At 40.7% G+C, this 19,352-nt stretch overlaps 1 protein-coding gene across 3 annotated transcripts in view; it reads left to right on the forward strand.

The window, feature by feature from the left end:
* The window catches only part of LOC148855465 (putative cyclic nucleotide-gated ion channel 20, chloroplastic), a 162,102-nt gene that overhangs the window by 116,521 nt on the left and 26,229 nt on the right, over positions 1-19,352 (forward strand). For all 3 annotated transcript variants that reach the window (XM_088982291.1, XM_088982292.1, XM_088982293.1), the window contains one exon: positions 7,709-7,955. In XM_088982291.1, the coding sequence (XP_088838417.1) occupies positions 7,709-7,955 (247 nt within the window). The remainder of the gene's footprint in view (positions 1-7,708; positions 7,956-19,352) is intronic.

A 19,352-nucleotide genomic window follows, 5' to 3' on the forward strand; every position in this document is an offset into this window, starting at 1 on the left:
GTAATCATCTCACCCAGTGATTTAAAAGGTGTGCCTAGGCACACAAATGAGGCACATTTTAGAGCACTGTTTTAAAAACAGGACTGGACCGGATGGTTGAACCATCTGACCCAGGAACTGGTCATATATCTGGGTCCGTTTTTAGACTGAACCTCTTTTTATTGAAAAAATAACCATTGAATTGGTCACAGAACCGCTGACCCAGACTATAGAACTTCTAAACCATTTGACCTAGACAGTGATTTGCGGTTTAATAAAAAGTTATTTCATTTTTTAATATTATTAACGGAGAAGAAGAAAGAGATAGAGAGATGGGGGAAGGACTGAGACATGACCTCAGATCTGAGATCTGTGAGATAGAAGATAGATAGATAGAGAGAGAGAGAAGGAAGTTGTCATCGCCGTCACTGTCATAGGTGAACCACTGATCTGGAAACCGGTGAGCAAAGTGGTTCAGTTTCCGGGTTGGTTTTTAAAAACCTTGTTTTAGGGTATGCGCCTCGCTTAGGTCCTAGGTAGAGTATTTTCAAAAGGTGCATGCCAAGTGTGCCTTGTGCTTCAGCCCAGGCATGTGCCTTTTGAAATCTGTGCATTTTTTCTGTTTCTCTTTTTGTGTGTTTAGCAGCTGGGCCAGGGGTTCTGCCCCTCAAGTCGGGTTATTAGTATCAATTATTCTTAACTTATTAAATAGCTCACTGTTATGCTTGGTGGTTATACCCTTTGTGAAAACATTGGCTAACTGATTTGTGGAATTAATATAAGGTATACATATTACACCCATCTCCATTTTTTCTCTAATGAAATGTTTGTAAACTTCAATGTGCTCAGTGCTGCCATGTTGGATAGGATTATGTTATATATTGATGGTGGCCTTGTCGCAATAAAGATTAGGTTGATTCAGTACCAATAGATTATCTATGTAAAAAATTACCAATAAAGTTCAAAAATAGTGTAAGAAAAATAAAAGAATGAAGAAGAAACTGAAAAAGAGAAACAACTATGCAACACTTCCTAGTAGACTTATAGGGAATTAAAAATAAAAATTGAAAATCGCCCCTGTTGAGCAAGAGAAAGAAGAGGAAGAGAAGGAAGAAGAGAGAAGAGGTTGGCGGACTTAATGCCTCAAAAGAACTTGCTTCATGCGAGTGAAGCATTTGTATTTATACTATAATGGCCGTACAAACAAGTGGTATAGAAATTACAAAACTACCCCCATGGACACTAAATCTGTGTACAGTACATACAATAACATCTGTCAACACTCCCCCTCAAGTTGGAGCATAGATATCAATCATGCCCAACTTGTCACAGAGATCTTGATGTCTAGAATGGTTTAGCCCTTTTGTAAAGATGTCTGCTAGTTGGTCTTCAAAGCTGATATATGGAGTGCATACTTCACCTGTGATGACTTTCTCTCTGATGAAGTACTTGTCAACTTCAATGTGCTTTGTTCTATCATGTAGTATTGGGTTAGCAGCAATACTTATAGCTGCCTTGTTATCACAGAGTAAAGTCATGGGTTTGTCCACTAGAAAACCCAACTCACCGGACAGATTCTTTATCCACATACCTTCAGCTACTCCATGTGCCATCGCACGGTACTTAGCTTCAGCACTGGATCTAGCCACCACCATTTTCTTCTTATTCCTCCAAGTAACAAGGTTCCCTCCTACAAAGGTGCAATAACCACTAGTAGACCTTCTGTCACTTTGAGATCTAGCCCAATCCGCATTAGTATAAATTTCAACTCTAAAATGTCCATGCTTCTGGAATAATAAGCCAGCACCAGTGAACTTCTTAAGATACCGCAATATCCTCTCTGCTGCTTCAAGATGAATGGTCCTAGGTGCATGCATGAACTGGTTGAGGACACCAATAGCATATGCTATGTCTAGACGGGTCATAGAGAGGTACAACAATCTCCCTACAAGCCTCTGAAATTGCTTCACATCTTTAAGAGGTTCACCTTGGCTGTCACTTAACTTATGGTTGGGGTCAATGGGAGAGTCAGCTGGCTTAACCCCAATCTTTCCAGTGACCTTAAGCAAGTATAGGACATATTTCCTTTGGGAGATAAAGATACCCTTTCTTGATCGGGCAACCTCAATTCCAAGGAAGTATTTAGCAGGTCCTAGATCTTTCACTTCAAACTGAGTGGCAAGGAAACCCTTCAAACTTTGAATTTCATCCTTCCAGTCACTAGTAACAATTATGTCATCCACATATACTATTAGGGCTTCCATTTTACCTTCTCCCCTTTTCACAAACAGTGTGTGATCTGACTGACATTGCTTGTATCCCCTCTGCTGAACTGCAGTATAAAATCTGCTAAACCAAGCTCTTGGTGATTGCTTCAGCCCAAATAAAGACTTCTTTAACTTGCACACTTTCTGTTCATTTCCTTGAGCCAGAAAATCGGGGTGTTGAACCATATAAACTTCCTCTTCAAGGTCACCATTCAAGAAGGCATTCTTGATGTCGAGCTGATGTAGATCCCAATACAGATTAGCAGCAAGAGAGAAAAGAACTCTAATAGAGTTCATCTTGGCAACAGGGGCAAAAGTTTCTGCATAATCAAGTCCATATACTTGAGTAAACCCCTTTGCCACTAAACGAGCTTTATACCTCTCCACGGTTCCATCAGCCCCATGCTTGACCGTGAACACCCATTTACATCCAACTGGATCCTTTCCCTTAGGAAGATCAGCAAGTTCCCATGTGCCATTTTTATGAAGGGCATTAATTTCTTCCTTCATGGCATTTGTCCATTCTGGTACTGAAAGAGCTTCTGCCACATTCTTGGGAATAGGGACACTGTCAATGGAGGTAAGGAAGGCACAAAATGAGGGTGAAATGTTCTCATAGGAAACAAAGTTGGAAATGGGATGTTTAGTGGTGCACAACCTAACACCTTTCCTGTGGGCAATAGGAAGGACAAGATCATTAGCAATAGAGGAGTCAGGAACATCATTGGGAGTCAAGTTACCTGAGTGGGTATGATCTTCCCCTTAGGAGTTTGATGGCACTTGAGGTACAGCTTCTGGATTCTCCACAACTCTTGAATTTGGTTGGCCTTTGCGACGACGAGAAAAGACACGGAAATGTGGAGGATCGGGAAGAGAAGGAGGCTGAACCAATAGCAAAGGATCAAGAAGAGAAGGAAACTGAACCAGTTTCTCCTCATGCCTACACTCCCCCTAAGGAGAAACAGGAAAAAAAGGCTCATTTTCAAAGAAAGTAACATCCATGGAGACATAGAATTTCCGAGAAACAGGATCAAAGCAACGATACCCCTTTTGAGTGAAAGAGTAACCAAGAAATATGCACGGGATAGCACGAGAGTCAAATTCCCCCCAGGTGGGAGATAGGTTTTGGACAAAGCACCGACAACCAAAAGCACGAGGAGGGATAGAAAGAAGATGGGCCTTAGGGAAGAGAAGCTGATGTGGGGCTTTGTACTCTAACCAACGAGAGGGCATTCGGTTAATGTAGAACAAAGAATAGCCTCTAGCCAAAATCGTTTGGGAACATTCATATGAATTAGTAAACCTCGTGCCACTTCAAGGAGGTGTTGGTTTACTTCATCGGGCACAAGAGCTCCGATGAAGTGAGCCATTTGAAGCAAAGAACTCCGTGAGGTCACTATGAAAAAACTCTTTTGCATTGTCTGACTAAAATATTTGTATCTCGGTCTAAAATTGGGTGAAGATCATCCGCTGAAATTCTTGGATAATTTTTGGTACTTCCTCAGGGGTTCGCATTGGGTATACCCAAGTGTATCTGGAATAATCGTCAGTGAAAGTAATGAAATACTTGTAGCCACTCTCAGAAGATAAAGTAACAGGGCCCCACACATCAGAATGCACAATGTGAAAAGGAAACTCAGATTTACTATTTTTTTTTGAAGGAAATGAGTTCTACAATGCTTGCTTAACTGACACGTTTGACAAGAGAAATCAGAAACAGACACTGACTTACACAGTTCTGGAAAAACAACTTTCAAGGACTCAAAAGACAAATGACCTAGGCAACAATGCCACAAATACATTTCACTCGTCCTCCCTGAGACCAGATCCTGAATCACACAAAAGGAAGGGAAAAATGTCATAGAACAGTTTAAGGAATTTGTAACACTACTGACTGAAAACAAATTCATAGGAAATTTTGGAACATGAACAACATCAGAAAGTGTAAGGCCGAGAGGAAGAGAGAGAGTTCCTTGACCAGCTATGGAAGTGTATGATCCATCAGCTAGTCTCACTTTATCTCTTCCGGAAAGAGGGTGATATGTTTGAAAGTAAGAGGATATACTAGTCATGTGTTTTGACACTCCAGAATCAATGATCCATGGAGAGTCAAGGTTGTGAGAAGCAACATGGAAAGATGTGGCAGGATTACCTGACGTGGATGCAAATGAGGTTGTGGGAGGAGCATCCATCTGGCGAATTACTCTACCATAAAGCTCCAGATGGTCACGGAAGGAGTTTACAATATCCTCCCTTGGGTCGGATCCAGAGTAGCTATGTTGGCCATGTGGTGTTTCTTGGTACCTTGTCGCTCGGGCCTTTTAATTACATCTGAGCCTTGCTTCTTAGGCAGATCTTGGGCCCATTTTGGTTTCCAATGAAGATCCCAACAAGTATCTTTGGTGTGTCGGGGCTTCTGACAGTTAGTGCACCACAATTTCTCCTTATCTTCTGTTTTCTTTTGGAGATCCCCTCTCCTGGAAGAAGATCCACCACTAGTAGAGGCACCCCCTTTTGCCGCCAACACAATTGCATCCCCTCCGGTGTTGTTCATCAAGTTTCTCCTTCTCTCTTCAGACTGGACAAGAGCATAGACCTCCTGAATTGATGAAAGATCCTTAGAACTAAGAATTTGTACTCTGATGGATTCATAGATAGGATTGAGACCATGCAAAAAGGCAAACACTCTTTGCTGTGAGACAAGTTTCTTATACAATTTGGCATCTTCATCACACTTCCAATCAATATCTTGGTAATGGTCCAACTCCTTCCAAACAGAGATCAAGTCATAGTAATAAATTGATAAACTTCTCTCCCCCTGTTGACAAGTAGATGATATTGCTTGTAGTTGATAGATCTTGGCATAGTGTCGTAGTTCAGAATATGTGGATTTTGCCTGTTCCCAAATCTCATTTGCAGTTTCAGCCCACATGAAGTTCTTCCTTATTTGTGGTTGCATGGAGATCAAGAGCCACGACATAACCATACTATTCTCCTGATCCCATCTATCATGTTCAGCATTTCCAGAAGGTGGTTCTTTGATTCTTCCATTTATATAGCCTATTTTTCCCCTTGCAGTTATGTATAACTTGATCCCTCTTGACCACTCTAGGTAATTTATCCCATCAAGAGGAACAAAGCCATAGGGAAGGATAGGTCACTGCCCCCACTCATTCCATTCAGCATTGTGGAGATTCCGGATGTGGCTGAATCTTCACTATTCATGATTCCAGGTTTAGGAGTACACAAAATCCAAGGCACACTGCCTTACAGAGCTGCTACAGTCCACAACTAGGCACTTGCTGATTTTCTGTTTCACAGAGAACCAAGCACAAACACTGCAGCTGCAGTACTAGTTTGTATGACCTACAGTTTGTAGGAGTCCACAGAACAACATATGAACACTGCACGTGCAGTGTAACCAGGTCTGAATGACCTACAGTTTTACAACTTTCATGCAACTTCCAGTAGGAACATAAATACAAAGTGGTAGTTCACCACACACCTAATCGGCTGATACCAATTTCAGGGCAGCCGAACAGTCACTGAGTGTTTAGGGCATCAACAGTTACTTAGAGTAGCTGAATAACAGTAACACACAAGAGTAGAGAAAAAAAAATGTAGCCGAACAGTCACCCTAGTCAGATTTTAGGGCATTAACAGTCCATCGAAGAGAGCAAGAAGAGAACAATAAAAAAAAAAACTTCAGTTGAGTACCAGGTCACCCGAACAGTGGATATAGGCAGTACACTCTTGGACACTATCTTCTTTGCAAGCCAGAACCCTTCTTCGTACATCAGGTGATAGTTTTCTACAGTCTTCTCAGCCGAGCAACTACAGATACCAGCACCTGGGCTGGACGATGAAAAAAAAAACTTCGTAGCAGAACCCTTTTCTGCTCTAGGAAGTTGAATAGTCAAGCTGATTCTACTCGACATTGGAGACTAACCGCAGCACTGGAGAATGATTTCTCTTCGTTGCCTTCGAACATCAGGAATATAGTGACCTCAGCTGGTTGTTTTCCAGGCCTGGACAGTTTCGCTCTGATACCATGTTGAGCAAGAGAAAGAAGAGGAAGAGGAGGAAGAGAGAAGAGGCTGGCGGACTTAATGCCTCGAAAGAACTTGCTTCATGCGAGTGAAGCGTTTGTATTTATACTATACTGGCCGTACAACACAAGTGGTATAGAAATTACAAAAATACCCCTGCAGGCACTAAATCTGTGTACAGTACATACAATAACATCTATCAACAGCCCCTTTTTCTCTATTTTTTCTTGATTTTTGGGCTACACTCCAAGTCTTCTCCCTAGGCAGAAAATCAGATCTCTAAAAAATCCTCAAAAAACAGACCATAAAAATACAGATCAACAGATACTTTCAATTCCCCATGCAGTCTGCTGGTCCTAGAACTGCATGGAATTCACTTATGAATACTATGGTCGTGCTCTGATACCAACTTGGACTATAAGTCAGAAAAATAACTTAATAATCAAGAAGAATGTAAGAGATCCTCTCTCTCTCTCATCTCTCTCATCTTAATAATCAAGAAGAATGTGGACAATGACCACAATACCCCAACCACCCATATTAAGAAAAATACACTGAGAGAACAGTTGTTTTAAAAAAAGGAGTAAAACAACATTGCAATGTAAATTTACTGATAATAGGAGTGCAAATCAGGATACACTTGGGATTGGAGATGAAGAGATAACTCAATGTAACCTTTTTCATGTAACCTGGTTCAATTATTCATAACAAGGGTGAGATTGATGAGGATATCACCCATGGAAGTAGAGCAGGATGGGAATATTGGATGGATGTATCCGGAGTTTTATGTGATAAGTGAATACCACTTTGGCTAAAAGGACTTAGCTCCAGTAGGTGACAACTTGAGGCAAAGTATATTGAGATGATTTGTTCACATGCATAGAAAACCACTTGCAGCACTTGTTAGAAAAAGTGATTTGTTACTAATTTAAAGGTCTACGAGAGATAGGGACAGACCGAAATAGACTTTGATGGAAGTAATAAGAAATAATTTAAGCACCTATAATTTAACAATGGATATTGCACTAAACAGAACAGAATGGAGTAAAAGGATTCATGTAGCCAACCTCATACAGATGTGACAAGGCTTCAGTGAAGTTGATGACATTATAAGAAAAAAAACAGCAGCTTGAAAAAGACAAAAATATCAGCTATAAAGACAGTAAATAAACAATAATCATAGCTGTAATATGAACTCCAAACAATAATACCTCTGGCCACCCATATTTAGAAAAAAACACTTAAAAAGAACAGCATCTTAAAAGAACTAAAACATCGACTATTAAAGCGGTACATAAACAATGATTATGCCTGTAAACTGAACTCTCAGCATTATTGTTCTACAGTTTTTTAATCTTCATGTTAACTTCTTGTCTTTGTTTTAAGAATATATGTACTTATATTGATTGTCAGGTTCGGATTTTTGCCCTAATGGAGGATCCCATCTTAGATGCCATCCGTGAGAGACTAAGACAGAGGATATACATAGAAGGAAGCCACATTTTAACTGTTGGTAGGCCAGTTGAAAAAATGGTTTTTATTGTCCGGGGGCAAATGGAGAGCATTGAAGAAGATCAGAGTGTAGTCCCCTTATCAGAGGGAGATGTTTGTGGCGAGGAGCTTCTTATATGGTGTCTTGAGAATTCTTCAGTGAGCAAAGGTACAATTCTTATTCTTGATTTGCACTTTCCCTTCAGCTAATACATAGATTAATAGAGAGCTGTATCTCTTTCATCCGCCCAAATCCTGACCATGGTCATATTAAGGACCATGGTATAGAATAGGTTTACAAACAATGTTTTTTTTTTTTTTTTCAATTTGAAACTCCAAGGCAGGAACCATATTTGACCATCTTGAACAAAAATTAAGTGTGTACTCTGCAGAATTCTCAGTTGTCTGGCTTCTAACAATTTGAATTTGGAAATATTAGTATTTCTCTAATCAATTGGTTCAAAATGAAACTGCAAATTGAAAGACATCTGTTAAAAACAAAGTCAAATAATGAAAATTGAACTTTTATTTGAACTACATGGGAACTAATTGTATAGAATCTATGGTCTGATTGTGTTTTTACTCTGTATTCTTTTTTATTTACGGACTTGGAGTATTGTTGTATCATTACTTGTACATGTACAATTATGTAAAACACATTCTTTGCCTTTGTAAGAGGACATAATGGTCATTTCTCATTCTTTTAATTCATTAATATAAGTTACTCTTTTGGGGATTGGTCTGCATTAGACATGCCCAAAAGACATGTTTTCTTTCTTGCATGATCTGCCTCTGACATGGTATCAGAGCAAGTCACTATTGGCTTTTCATTGAAGATTTAAAATCTATGATACTGATCAGTATTCAAGGATTTCAAGAGAAGTTCTGTGCATTTTTTGGAGCTTTCTAAAGCAGTATATGTGATGGATCGATCAGCCAAAGTTCTCTCCTCTTTTCTGCAAATTGCAGTATTGTTTTCACTCTTATTCTTTGATTCTGAAAGTAAGTAGTCTGATCCACATAAAGCCTTGGATTTTGTGTCATTTCAGACTTATCTTTATTTTTCTATTGTTTGATCCGAGATCAATTCGATGATTTGGAGGGTTTTGATGCTTTTCTCTGCTTCTCATTTTTGGTAGAAGACCATGTTATTTCCTTTATTGGACTGATTCCACCAAGGTCTTTCTAATCGGCTGCTGCTTTGGACTTTATATTCTACTAGATTTGGTATTTGATCTGTTACTGCTATTTTTTGTCACTACCTGCTACTAATAGTTGAAGCATTCTTCTGGCATTAAATTGAGTTGTGGTTTTTTATTATTTTCTGCTATAAATGCCAAAATATTTATAGAGAAGGGAGAGTTCTTGTCTAGGACCTGTGGAGATACATTAATAGTTTAGTCCCTAAACCTAGTGAATCTAATGTTAAAGACATGGTTCAAAGTATCGATACTCGATCCAAAATTTTAGTGATTTGAGATTGCATTGGTCAGTACTCTCTTTTCCTTATTAGTTTTTTGGTTTTATAATTCTATTGTATAGAGAGGGGTTCTAGTTCTACCCAATCATCCCAAATAGCTTCTTTTTCCTGCTCCCACTTACAGTACTTTTCTTCAAGAAAAGAGACTGAAAGGAAGCTTAAAATTAGTAGGTTTCTAGCTCTACCATGGAAACTTGTAGATATTTAGAAGAAAGGTAAGAAGTAGAGAAGAGAGATTTTGAGAAGTCAATAGTAGGGTGGGGTGGCACTCACGTTTGTATTAGGGCAACCTAACACAGTTTCTAATCTCTCCACATCTTGTTAAGTGATCTGAGAGCATAAGAGTACACATGAAGAGGAGGTACATACTCTAAAGAAGAGGAAACTCTTGACAGTATTGCCGGCCAGAAATAAGAGGAAGAGAAGGGAAGAGAAGAAGAAGAGAGAAGGGCGAAGAGAAGAGAGGGTATTTTCAATGTAACAGTGCTGGTGGCGCCAGCCTTTATTATAATATATATAGGGCAGCAGAAATAACAAGGGAAAAGACCCTTGTGCCCCTGAGTACAATAACAGACATAACAGAAAAGAAAAAACGAAATAAAAAACCACTTTAAAAAGTCAAACAGACCCTAGCACCAAAACTAAATGATTTTAACACTCCCCCTCAAGTTGGAGCATAGATGTCAATCATGCCCAACTTGTCACACAAATCTTTGTGCCGTACATGATGAAGACCTTTGGTAAAGATATTTGCAAGTTGTTCTTCTGAGCTGACATATGGTGTACACACTTCTCCATTTTCAAGTTTCTCTCTAATAAAATGCTTGTCCACTTCAATGTGTTTCGTCCTATCATGCAGAACTAGATTAGCAGCAATATTGATGGCAGCTTTATTGTCACAATAGAGTGACATAGGTTTGCTCACTTCGAAACCCAGTTCACCTAACAGATTTCTTATCCACATGATTTCAGCAACCCCATGAGCCATTGCTCTATACTCTGCTTCAGCACTAGATTTAGCCACCACACTTTGTTTTTTACTTTTCCATGTGACCAGGTTTCCTCCTACAAAGGCACAATACCCACTGGTAGACTTTCGGTCATTGACTGTTGTTCCTGCCCAATCTGCATTTGTATATACTTCCACCTTTAAGTGACTATGTTTTTGGAACAACAAACCAGCTCTAGGAAACTTCTTGAGGTATCTCAAGATCCTCTCTGCAGCTTCAAAGTGAGTTGTCCTAGGGTTGTGCATGAATTGACTAAGGACTCCCACTGCATAGGCAATATCAGGCCTGGTCATAGACAAATACACAAGTCTCCCCACGAGTCTCTGAAACTTCTTCACATCTTTCAAAAACTCATCCTGACTGTCTCCCAGATGATGATTAGCTTCAATTGGTGAATCAATTGGTTTTACCCCCAACTTGCCTGTATCTTCTAGTAGATCTAGTACATATTTCCGTTGGGAAATAAAGATTTCGTTGCGAGAGCGGGCAACTTCAATTCCAAGGAATGTAAAGGGCCTAGATCTTTCACCTCAAATTGAGTGGCTCAGCCTCCCAATCTCCTATGATCACTATGTCATCCACATACACAATAAGGGCTGCAATTTTACCTTCACCTCTTTTCACAAACAGAGTATGATCTGACTAGCATTGTTTGAACCCCATCTGTTGAACTGCTAAATGGAACTTACTAAACCAAGTTCAAGGTGATTGTTCAACCCATATAAAGATTTTTTTAACCTGCACACCTTTTGTTCACTGCCTTTGGCACATAACCCAAGGGGTTGGGTCATGTACACTTCCTCTTCCAAGTTACCATTCAAGAAAGCATTTTTTATGTCCAATTGGTGAAGTTCCCAGTCAAGATTTGCTGCCAATGAAAGAAGGATCCTAATAGAGTTCATCTTGGCTACTAGAGCAAAAGTCTACATACTCCACTCCATATACCTGTGTGAAGCCTCTTGCTACCAGTCTAGCCTTGTACCTTTCAACAGTTCCATCAGCCTTGTGTTTCACTGTGAACACCCACTTGCAACCCACTGGTTCCTTCCCTTTAGGAAGGTCTACCAACTCCCAAGTGCCATTTTTGTGTAAAGCATCAATTTCTTCATGCATTGCATCCGTCCATTCAGGTTTAGACAACTTTTGCCACATTCTTAGGAACGGGGATACTGTCCACAGAAGAGAGGAAGACACGGTATGAAGGTGAAACATGATCATAGGACACAAAATTAGAGATAGGATGATTAGTGGTACAAGACCTAACACCCTTTCTCTTAGCAATAGGAATATTAAGATCATTGATGACAAGTTAATCAACATTTAGAGGAACAGACATATCAACAGGAGCAAGTGTACTTGGCTGATGAGACGGATCTGCCTCGGGTGAATCCGATGATGTTGGTTGCATAGTGTCAGGTTCCATGGCTCTTGAACTTTACTGGCTTTTATGGCGACGATGAAAAACCTGAAATGGAGGAGGATCGGGTAAAGGAGGTAATTGAGTTTGAGTCACCTATTTCTCCTTAACCTACTCTCCCCTTGAGGAGAAACCGAGAAAAAAGGTTGATTCTCAAAGAATGATACATCAATAGAGACATAGTACTTGCGAGTGGTGGGATCCTAGCAGCGATAGCCCTTTTAAGATAAAGGGTAACCAAGAAAAACACAAGGAATAGCCTGAGGATCAAGCTTACCGCGAGTAGGGGACAGGTTATGGACAAAGCAATAACACCCAAAAACACGCATCGGAATGGACAACGGGGCTGTAGGGAACAAAACCTGATGTGGAGCCTTATACTCTAGTAGCCGAGAGGGCATGCGATTGATGATGTATGTAGCACACAAGATTGCATCCATCCAAAACCGTTTTGGCACATTCATATGAATTAATAAGCCACGAGCTACTTCGAGAAGGTGGCGGTTCTTCTGTTCAGCCACACCATTTTGTTGGAGTGTCCTGGCACAAGAGCTTCGCTGAAGTGACCCACTCGAAGCAAAAAACTCCGTGAGATCACTATGGAATTATTCCTTCGCATTGTCCGACTAGAAGATATGGATTTCCATTTGGAACTGAGTGAACACCATGCGTTGGAAATCTTTCACAATTTTTGGCACTTCATCCCGAGATCGCATAGGGTATACCCAAGTGTATCTTGAATAATCATCAATCAAGGTAATGAAGTACTTATAGCCAGCCTCAGTAGGTAGAGTAACAGGGCCCCAAACATCAGAATAAACAATATGAAATGAAAATTCAGATCTTTTATTTCGCAAAGGTAAATAACTTCTACAATGCTTACTCAATTGACAAGTCTGACACTGTAACTAACTCACTAACAAGGACTCAAACAACTTTGGAAACATAACTTTTAATGACTCAAAAGAAAGATGACCTAGACGACTATGCCATAAATAGGCTTGACTCTCACTTGACAAACTCATGGACTCTGTAGCCACAAGACCAGCATTATTCTCTAACACGTAGAGACCATCCACCATGCTTCCTCTACCAACCGTCTTCCCCGAGGCCAAATCCTGAAACACACATGAAGACGGAAAAAAAATGACTGAGCAGTTCAAGGAGTGAGTTAGACTACTAATGGACAACAAATTAATAGGTAATTTCGGAACATGCAATACATTAGGAAGGGTAAGGCCAAGTGGGAGAGGTATGGTACCTCGGCCAGCTATGGTAGAAAAAGAACCATAAGCCAGTCTTACCTTATCTCTCCTAGAGAGAAGGTTATATGTCTGAAACAAATTTGACTTACCGGTCATGTGGTTTGAGGCTCCAGAGTCAATAATCCAAGGAGAATCAGTGGTATGAGATGACACATGGAAGGCTGTGGCAGCATTACCTGATGTAAACGCAAACGAGGTAGAAGGAGTAGGACCAGAATGCATCTGGCAGAGAGTCCTACCATACAATTCCAAATGTTCACGAAAGGAGTTGATAATATCTTCCTTAGGGTCAGAACTGGGATGCCTCTCCTAAGTTACCAAAGGACTAGTCTCTGTCAACGTCATATTAGCTGAGTTATACCTTTTTTGATTCTGTTGGCCCGGTTTCTTGCTTTGATTAGGTGTTGACTTCTTACCCAAATCCTATGCCCATTTAGGTTTTCCATGGAGATCCCAACATGTATCTCTCGTGTGTCGTGCCTTCTGGCAGTGAGTGCACCAAAGTTTGCTTTTATCATCTGTTTTTTTCTGAGAGTCAACCTTTTTAAAACCACCTCCGACATGTGTATCTAAATTTCCCTGGACAACTAGGGCAACTGACTCCCCTTCTACACCATTCATCACACTTCTTCTACTCTCTTCTGACTGTACTAAGGCATACACCTCCTGAACTGATGGTGTTGACAGACAAATTTAGTACCACAGGGGTATTTCTGTAATTTTTCCATACTTTATGTTGTACGACCAATATAGTATAAATAGCAACTGCTTCACTCACCTGAAGTATTCTTTGAGGCATTCAGTCCTCTCTTCTTTTCTCTCTTCCTCTCTTCCTCCTCTCCTCTTTCTCAACATGATATCAGAGCAAGTCCGTCCAGGCCTTAAAACAAATTAGTTGAGGTCATTCTCCAATGCCGAGTAGGTTGCCTCTTCATCTCCTAGAAGTCGTATCCCTGATGCTCGACTTCAAGAAGGAAGAAGGTGCCGGCCTGACTGTTCATCTTCCTAGCGCAGAAAAGAGTTCTGGTACAGAGTCTTTTCATATTCCAGCCCAGGTGCTGTTTTCCTTGATTGCTCAGCTGTAGAGAGGCTGTCACATGATGTACGAAGAGGAGGTTCTGGTTTGCAGAGAGGCTGGCATTGAAGAAGTAAGTGTCCATCTGCTGTTCGGGTGCCCTGGTATTCAACTGAAGTTGTTTTTTTGTTGTTTTTCTTCTTGCACCCTTCGATGGACTGTTGATGCCCTAAAAATCCGAATGTGGTGTTCTCCTCTTCTGTATCACTACTATTCGACGGCTACATTGTCGATGGACTGAAGTTTTTTTTTTCCTTGACTGTTCTTGCTGTTCGGCTACATTGTTGATCTCAATGACTGTTTGGCTACCCTGAAGTTGGTGTCAGCCGATTATGTGTGTGGTGAACTATCACCTTGTATCTTTCTTTCTACTAAGAAGTTGTATGAAAACTGTAAAACCGTAGGTCATACAGACCTGGTTATGTACTGCATTGCAATGTTTGTATGTTTGTTCTTTGGATTCCTACAAAAATTGTAGGTCATACATACTAGTCCAAGTGATGCAGCAACAGTGTTTGTTCTTAGCTCTCTGTGAAACCGTAGGTAGGGCTGTTCACGGGTCGGGTTGGGTCGGTTTACAGGGGTTTTCCCAACCAACCCGACCTGGTCGGGTTACATGAGGTGGAAACCGAAACCGACCCACTGATAGGCAAAACCGACCTTGTCGGTTTGAGTCGGGTTGGGTCGGTTTGGGTCGGTTTCTGTTTTGCTCCTGTACAAAAATGATAGAGAAGCCTAGAACTAGAAGGACACCTAATTCTAATTGTAATTGCCTAATGGGTTGCCTATTTGGTGTAAAAGACTATAAAAATTAGGATAGATACAATTTAGTTAAGTAGGAACTAGAAGATAGGGTTGTTCTAGTTCTAGTAGAAGACTAGTTAAGTAGGAAACTAGGAACTACCGAACTAGAAAACTAATTGGTTCGGTTTGGTTCAGGTCGGTTTCGGTTTTTACATAAGAAAACCGAAACCGACCCAATATATCGGTTTATGATTTTGCCCAACCCGAAACCGACCGGTGCTGATGAAAACTCGGCCGACTTGGGTTGGGTCGGTTCGGGTTGGTCGGTTTGGTCGGGTTGGGCCTTCTTATGAACAGCCCTAACCGTAGGTCAGAAGTACCTAGTTGTATCCTAAAATAGCAAGTTCTTCTTTTGTGGACTGAAGGACATAAGATCTCTTTTCTGTAGCAGCTCTGTGAGGCAGTGTGCTTTGGGTGTTGTATGTTCTTAAACCTGAAATCATGAATAGTGAAGATTCAGCCACATCTAGAATCTCCACAATGCTGAATGGAATGAGTGGGGGTGGTGACCTATCCTTCCCTATGGCTGTTGTTCCACTTGATGGATTAAATTACCTAGAATGGTCAAGAGGGATCAAATTATACATCACTGCAAGGGGGAAATAGGCTATATTAATGGAAGAATCAAAGAACCACCCTCTGGGAATGCTGAATATGATAGATAGGATCAGGAGAACAGTATGGTAATGTCTTGGCTCTTGGTCTCCATGCAACCACAAATAAGAAAGAACTTCATGTGGGCTGGAACTGCAAATGAGATCTGGGAACAAGCAAAATCCACATATTTAGAACTACAACACTATGCCAAGATCTATCAATTGCAAGTAGCATCATCTACTTGTCAACAGGGGGAGAGAAGTTTATCAATATATTACTCTGACTTGACCTCTGTCTGGAAGGAATTGGACCATTACCAGAATGTTGATTGGAAGTGTGATGAGGATGCCAAACTGTACAAGAAGCTTGTCTCACAGCAAAGAGCGTTTGCCTTCTTGCATGGTCTAAATCCTATGTATGAGTCTATCAGAGTACAAATTCTCAGTTCTAAGGATCTTCCATCAATTCAAGAAGTCTATGCTCTTGTTCAATCTGAAGAGAGTAGAAGGAACTTGATGAACAACACTGGTGGGGATGCAATTGTGTTGGCAGCAAAAGGGGGTGTCTCTACTAGTGTGGGATCTTCTTCCAGGAGAGGGGATCTCCAAAAAAAAACAGAAGATAAGGAAAAATTGTGGTGCACTAATTGTCAGAAACCCCGACACACCAAAGATACCTGTTGGGATCTCCATGGTAAACCAAAATGGGCTCAAGATCTGACTAAGAAGCAAGGCTCAGATGTGAATGAAAGGTCCGGGCAGCAAGGTACAAAGAAACACCACATGGCCAACATGGTTAATCAGCCCCCCATTCCTATTGTGACTCAAACACATCTCTCTGGATCTGACCCAAGGGAAGATATTGTAAACTCCTTCCGTGACCATCTAGAGCTCTATGGTAGAGCAATTCGTCAGATGGATGCTCCTCCCACAACCTCATTTGCATCAACATCAAGTAACCCTGCCACAGCTTTCCATGTTGCTTCTCACAACCTTGACTCTTCATGGATCATTGATTCTGGAGCATCAAAACACATGACTGGTATGTCCTCTTACTTTCAAACCTACCACCCTCTTTCTGGAAGAGACAAGGTGAGACTAGCTGATGGATCATATACTTCCATAGCTGGTCAAGGAACTCTCTCTCTTCCTCTTGGTCTTACACTTACTGATGTTCTTCATGTTCCAAAATTTCCCATGAATTTGTTCTCAGTTAGTAGTGTTACTAACTCCTTAAACTGTGTTGTGACCTTTTTCCCTTCTTATTGTTTGATTCAGGATCTGTTCTCGGGGAGGACGATTGGTAGGGGACGTATGGTTGGACTCCACATGCTGGGGCATTGCCGTCTTGGTCATTTGTCTTTTGAGTCCTTGAAAGTTGTATTCCCAGAACTGTGTAAGTCAATGTTTGTTTCTGATTTCTTTGTCAAACGTGTCAGTTAATCAAGCATTGTAGAACTCATTTTCTTCAGAAAAAATAGTAAATCTGAGTTTCCTTTTCACATTGTTCATTCTGATGTATGGGGCCCTATTACTTTACCTTTTGAGAGTGGCTATAAGAACTTCATTACCTTCATTGATGATTATTCTAGATATACTTGGGTATATCCAATGCGAACCCGGGAGGAAGTACCAAAAATTATCCAAGACTTTCAGCGGATGGTCTTCACCCAATTTCAGACTGAGATACAAATTTTCTAGTCAGACAATGCAAAAAAGTTTTTTCATAGTGATCTCATGGAGTTCTTTGCTTCACATGGCTCACTTCATCGTAGCTCTTGTGCCTGCACACCACAACAAAATGGTGTGGTTGAACGGAAGAACCGACACCTCCTTGAAGTGGCTCGGGGTTTACTACTTCATATGAATGTCCCCAAATGTTTTTGGTTTGAGGCTGTCCTTTGTTCTACATACCTCATTAACCGAATGCCCTCTCGTTGGTTAGAGAACAAAGCCCCACATCAACTTCTCTTCCCTAAGGCCCCTCTTCTTTATACCCCTCCTTCGTGTATTTGGTTGTCAGTGCTTTGTCCAAAATCTGTCTCCCACCCGTGGGAAATTGGATTCTCATGCTATCCCATGCATATTCCATCAAGTTAGGGTTTCTTTTGGACCTGCATCTCTACTTTCATAGGTTTTTTGTTTATTCATTGCTGAAATGGCCATGTAGAAAAGGGATATTCTACTTGCAAAGTTCAATGGGACAGTAGAGAAAATGATTGACCAGCTTGTGGTCCCCACCTGCTCATATTTTTTTTCTTGTCTATAGTACTGTTAGAATACTGTTAGAACTTTTTTTTCTGTTGTTTCTAGTGATAGGGGCATTCCTGTCATTGTACCACTTAATGTTGAAGACCTACTTTTAAATATCATTTGGGGTGGCAGACTAAGCTAGCTGAACCCCTCTTTCTCTTCTATTCTCTCTTCCTCTTCTCCTCTTCTCTTCGTTTCTAGTTTTCTTTTGCTTACTAAACAGGTCTGAACCTTCTTTCTTTCAGACAACTTGGTATCAGATCAGGCCTAAACCTGGCTTGAGCTCTCATGTAGGTTTTGTCCAGCCGACTACATGAGAGTTGTTCTAGGGCTGGAAGTTTCAGCTTGAGTTGCCTGGTTCTTGGAGGTCATTGGAGATCGAAGAAGGTGCCCAAGATTCAAATCTCTTGGAGAGCTGTCCAGTGACCAAGAAGAATTGGAGAAAGCAGGTTGGTTTCTGATTTAGAGCTTAAATCAGAGATTGAGTGGCGCCCAGTAATTTTTTGGTTGTTTTTCATATTTTTTGGACTGTTAAGTGTGAAATTTCTCTGGATTTAGTACAGCTGTTCAGCTGTTTTCTTAGACTGCTTTAGCCCAGAAATTTCTGGGTTGTTTTTATACTTTTTGGACTGTCAAGTGGCTGAAATTTCTCTGGAATCAGTGCAGCTGGTTGGCTATTCTCTTGAATTGTTTTAGGGCTTCTGTACGGACTGTTTTCTGGGCTGTATTATTTTTGGCAGTGTTGGTCTCCTCTACTGCCCACCTTGTGTTTCTAAAAAGGCCTCCGAAGTTTTCTACTTCCTTTGGGTGCTGTTTGGACAGTACCTGGAATTTCTGTTTAGAAAAGGAGTTTGGACAGTACTGTACTCTCCATTCAGTGATTATTCTTTGTCCATTTCAGCATGGAAATGGCCGGAAATGAGAATAAACCAAATGGAGGACTTATAGGAGTTGTAAACTCTACTTATAACAGTTCATTTCAGATTACTACAGTCAAGTTTGATGGAACAGACTATTTGGAATGGGCCCAATCAGCTGAGATGGCCATTGGAGGGAGGGGAAAGCTGGGGTATGTGATGGGAGATACAAAGAAACCAGCACAGGAAGACCCTTCCCTTGCTAAATGGGTTCAAGAAAGTTGTTTGGTTATGACTTGGTTATGCAACTCCATGTAGCCTCATATCAGTAGAAACTATCTTTGGGCAAAGACAGCTAAGGAGATTTGGGACAATATGAAAGACACCGATTCTCAGCCCCTTAATGTTGCTATAGCCTATGAACTGAAAATTGAGGTGAATAATCTTAAACAGGGGGAGAAACCTGTGTCAGTATATTTCTCCACCTTGAAATCATTGTGGTATGAGATTGATCATCTTGAGACTATTGAGTGGGAGAGCCAAAAGGATGTTGTCACATTCAGGAAATTGATTGAGAAAAATAGGGTGTTTGAGTTCTTGGTTGGCTAAACTTTGACTATGACATTGAAAGACAGCAGCTTCTCACTAGAGATAGTGTCTCTTTATCTCAAGCCTACTCTCTGTCTGGTACATAGTGAGGAAAGTAGAAGGAAAATTATGCTACAAATCCCATCTATGGAACCAGCTTTAGCAACTATAAAACCAAAACCTAGAGGTGATAAGGAGAGGGATGTAAAGAAGGATGGAAA

Source organism: Nelumbo lutea, chromosome 4 (assembly GCF_056320005.1).
Source record: "Nelumbo lutea isolate HS-2025 chromosome 4, American lotus-T2T, whole genome shotgun sequence".
NCBI lineage: Eukaryota > Viridiplantae > Streptophyta > Magnoliopsida > Proteales > Nelumbonaceae > Nelumbo > Nelumbo lutea.